Source organism: Nicotiana attenuata, unplaced genomic scaffold (genome assembly GCF_001879085.1).
Source record: "Nicotiana attenuata strain UT unplaced genomic scaffold, NIATTr2, whole genome shotgun sequence".
In the NCBI taxonomy this organism is placed as follows: domain Eukaryota; kingdom Viridiplantae; phylum Streptophyta; class Magnoliopsida; order Solanales; family Solanaceae; genus Nicotiana; species Nicotiana attenuata.
In genome coordinates, this window is record NW_017672590.1 from 80,325 (window position 1) to 82,763 (window position 2,439).

The window sequence follows — 2,439 nt, forward strand, 5'->3', positions numbered from 1 at the left end:
CAGGGTATCAAGTCCATAGGCTAAAATGAATTCCAAAAATCTCCACCACAGAATTGAAGCCAACATAGTCTTCCAATCATTAGTAATGCTACAATACGATCTCCATAGTCAGTGTACTGACTCTATCCAAGTATAAATTATGTAGTTGATCATCAATATTATCATGTAAAAGAGCCAGGCTACACCAGTCTTGAAGCTGGATGTAGGCAGTCTTTCCAAGGCAAAAGCCAGGCTGGGGCTGGCTTTAGGCAGGCTTTGCAAGGCAAAAGCCAGGCTGGGGCTGGCTTTAGGCAGGCTTTGCAAGGGAAAAGCCAGGCTGTGGCTGACTTTAAGCAGGCTTTGCAAGGAAAAATCCAGGCCAAGGCTAGCTTTAAGCTAGCGACGCCAGGGTAACGCCAGGGTATCATTAGGCTTTATCCTGGCGCTGCCAGGCCTGTGGAGCTAGGTGATTTTATGTCCTTGTAAGCTTAGATCCTTCTCTTCCCGAACCTTTAATGTAGAAATCATTCTAAAAATTGCTAAACCATCCTCAGATTGAGCATGAATACATGCTAATACCACTGAGAAATGATTCAACAATCTCTAGAAATTCCACATAACAGATTCAACCTTTTCCTTAATATTTGAACATATCAGAAGTAGAATAAATTGCACCATCCAATACCTCCTTATCACATTGGTCCTGGATATTATCAAAGCACCCCCAGAATGAGCATGTGACCATGCTAATACCACTGGAAAGTGCCTTAATATCATACAGAATGAGACATAAAAGAAACATGCATGTGTGTGCAGATTCCAATCCTGTGAAGCCATCAGTCTGGGGCTCTTCTCTTTGCTATTCTAACCCTAAGGTTAGGAGTTTGAAACTTGTCTAAATTAATCAACCTCCTCCCTGCACTAGGCACTCCAGAGAATGAGTGAAACTCAGATGTACCTACAAAAGAAAAAAACAATGTTAGCAATAAAATCCGCCACTGAGTTTCCTTCTCTGTGCACATGTTGAAAGATCACTTGGAAGTTTTCCTTCATCTCTATAATTTTCTTCACATCATTTGCAATTAGCCAAGGAGGATCCAATTCCCCTTCTATCACTTTCTTCATCACTAATGAATCAGTCTCCAATATGAGAGGGTGAAGATCATGCTCCACACAGTATTCCAAACCTTGAAGAATAGCCTTAGATTCAACCACCACATTAGTTGTCACCCCCAGGTATACTGCCTTTGCATACACCGCATCACCCTCATCATTCCTCACACAAAAGCCTAATGAGCTAGGACAAGGATTTCCTTTTGAGGCTCCATCAGTATTGCATTTGTACCAACCAGGAAAAAAAACTGCCATGTTACTCTTGTAGTGATCAATATAGGTTTATATCCTTCAAAATATCGAATTACGTCTGGCCATAACAATGGAATATTAGGAATCCAAGCATACCTCGCCCTTTCCAGTTGATGCAATGCCCTATTGATATCATGAATCACCTTATTTGTGGACACTGAACCCCCATGTTTACCTGCATTTCTTCTCTCCCAAAGTTCCCAAGTGATGATAGCTGGTACTGCTTGAAATAATGGCTTTAGCTTTGGACAACATTGAGCATACCATCAATGACTTATAACATGCTTCAATTGAATCAATGGCACAGTAATTCCAGCAGCCCCCATGAACAAGTTCCATACTTTAGAGGCGGTAGGACTTGTGATAAATATATGCTCAATAGATTCCTCTTGGGGCTGCTGACAACACCAACACCTAGACATCACCATTTGCCCTTGCCTCCTCCACATGTCATCAATGGCTATTTTCATCCTCCACAATCTCCACAATAAGAAGGATATCTTGAATGGTAAGCCTTTAATCCACATTAACTTGAATTCTTGATTAGGATCAGCCTTATGCCTTAATATTTGCCAAGCACTGCTAACACTGAACTTGCCTGAAGGAGTTGGAACCTAGTATGGCCTATCCCAGTATCCCTCACCGCCTTCATAATGCACATTTAACCTTATATGTTCTGCAATTTCCTCATTGAAGGTTTGATCTAGCAGCTGATCATCCCATGTTTCACCTTGCTGTAATTCTGCCACATCCTGAAAATCTTCATTGATTGGAAAGTATTCAGGTAATACGTGATAAAGTGCACCAAATCCAGTCCAATTTCATGCCAAATATTAGTTGTTCCACTCTTCAATTCCCATAGGATCTCATGTTCTACTTCTTCCCTAGCATTCAATATTTGTCTCCAAACATTAGACCCCCTTCTAAATTGCACCACCGTTGGTATCTCCTTATTGCAATACATATTCCACATGAAATTAGACCACACAGATTTTGTGGTCCTAAACCTCCACCATAGTTTTGCAAACAATGCCCTCGACACATCATGTAAGGATCTAAAACCTAGGCTCCCTTCCTCTCTAGGAAGGGAAAGTT

The 2,439-nt window shown here is 41.2% G+C and overlaps 1 protein-coding gene across 1 annotated transcript; it reads right to left on the minus strand.

Moving 5' to 3' along the window:
* Positions 1–883: 883 nt before the first annotated feature.
* LOC109213772 (14.7 kDa ribonuclease H-like protein) lies at positions 884–1,347 on the minus strand. The gene is made up of 2 exons (XM_019377600.1): positions 1,015–1,347; positions 884–937 (listed from the first exon to the last, which is right to left on the minus strand). Exons 1-2 carry the CDS (start codon positions 1,345–1,347, stop codon positions 884–886), a joined length of 387 nt encoding a protein of 128 aa, XP_019233145.1.
* Positions 1,348–2,439: the final 1,092 nt, after the last annotated feature.

Bases quoted from the DNA above. Each gene is read 5' to 3' on its own strand.
- LOC109213772 (XM_019377600.1), bottom strand. From the start codon at position 1,347: ATGGCAGTTTTTTTTCCTGGTTGGTACAAATGCAATACTGATGGAGCC. The intron at 938-1,014 runs GTGATCTTTCAA...TTTCTTTTGTAG, and splicing joins AGATGAAGGAAAACTTCCAA to GTACATCTGAGTTTCACTCA.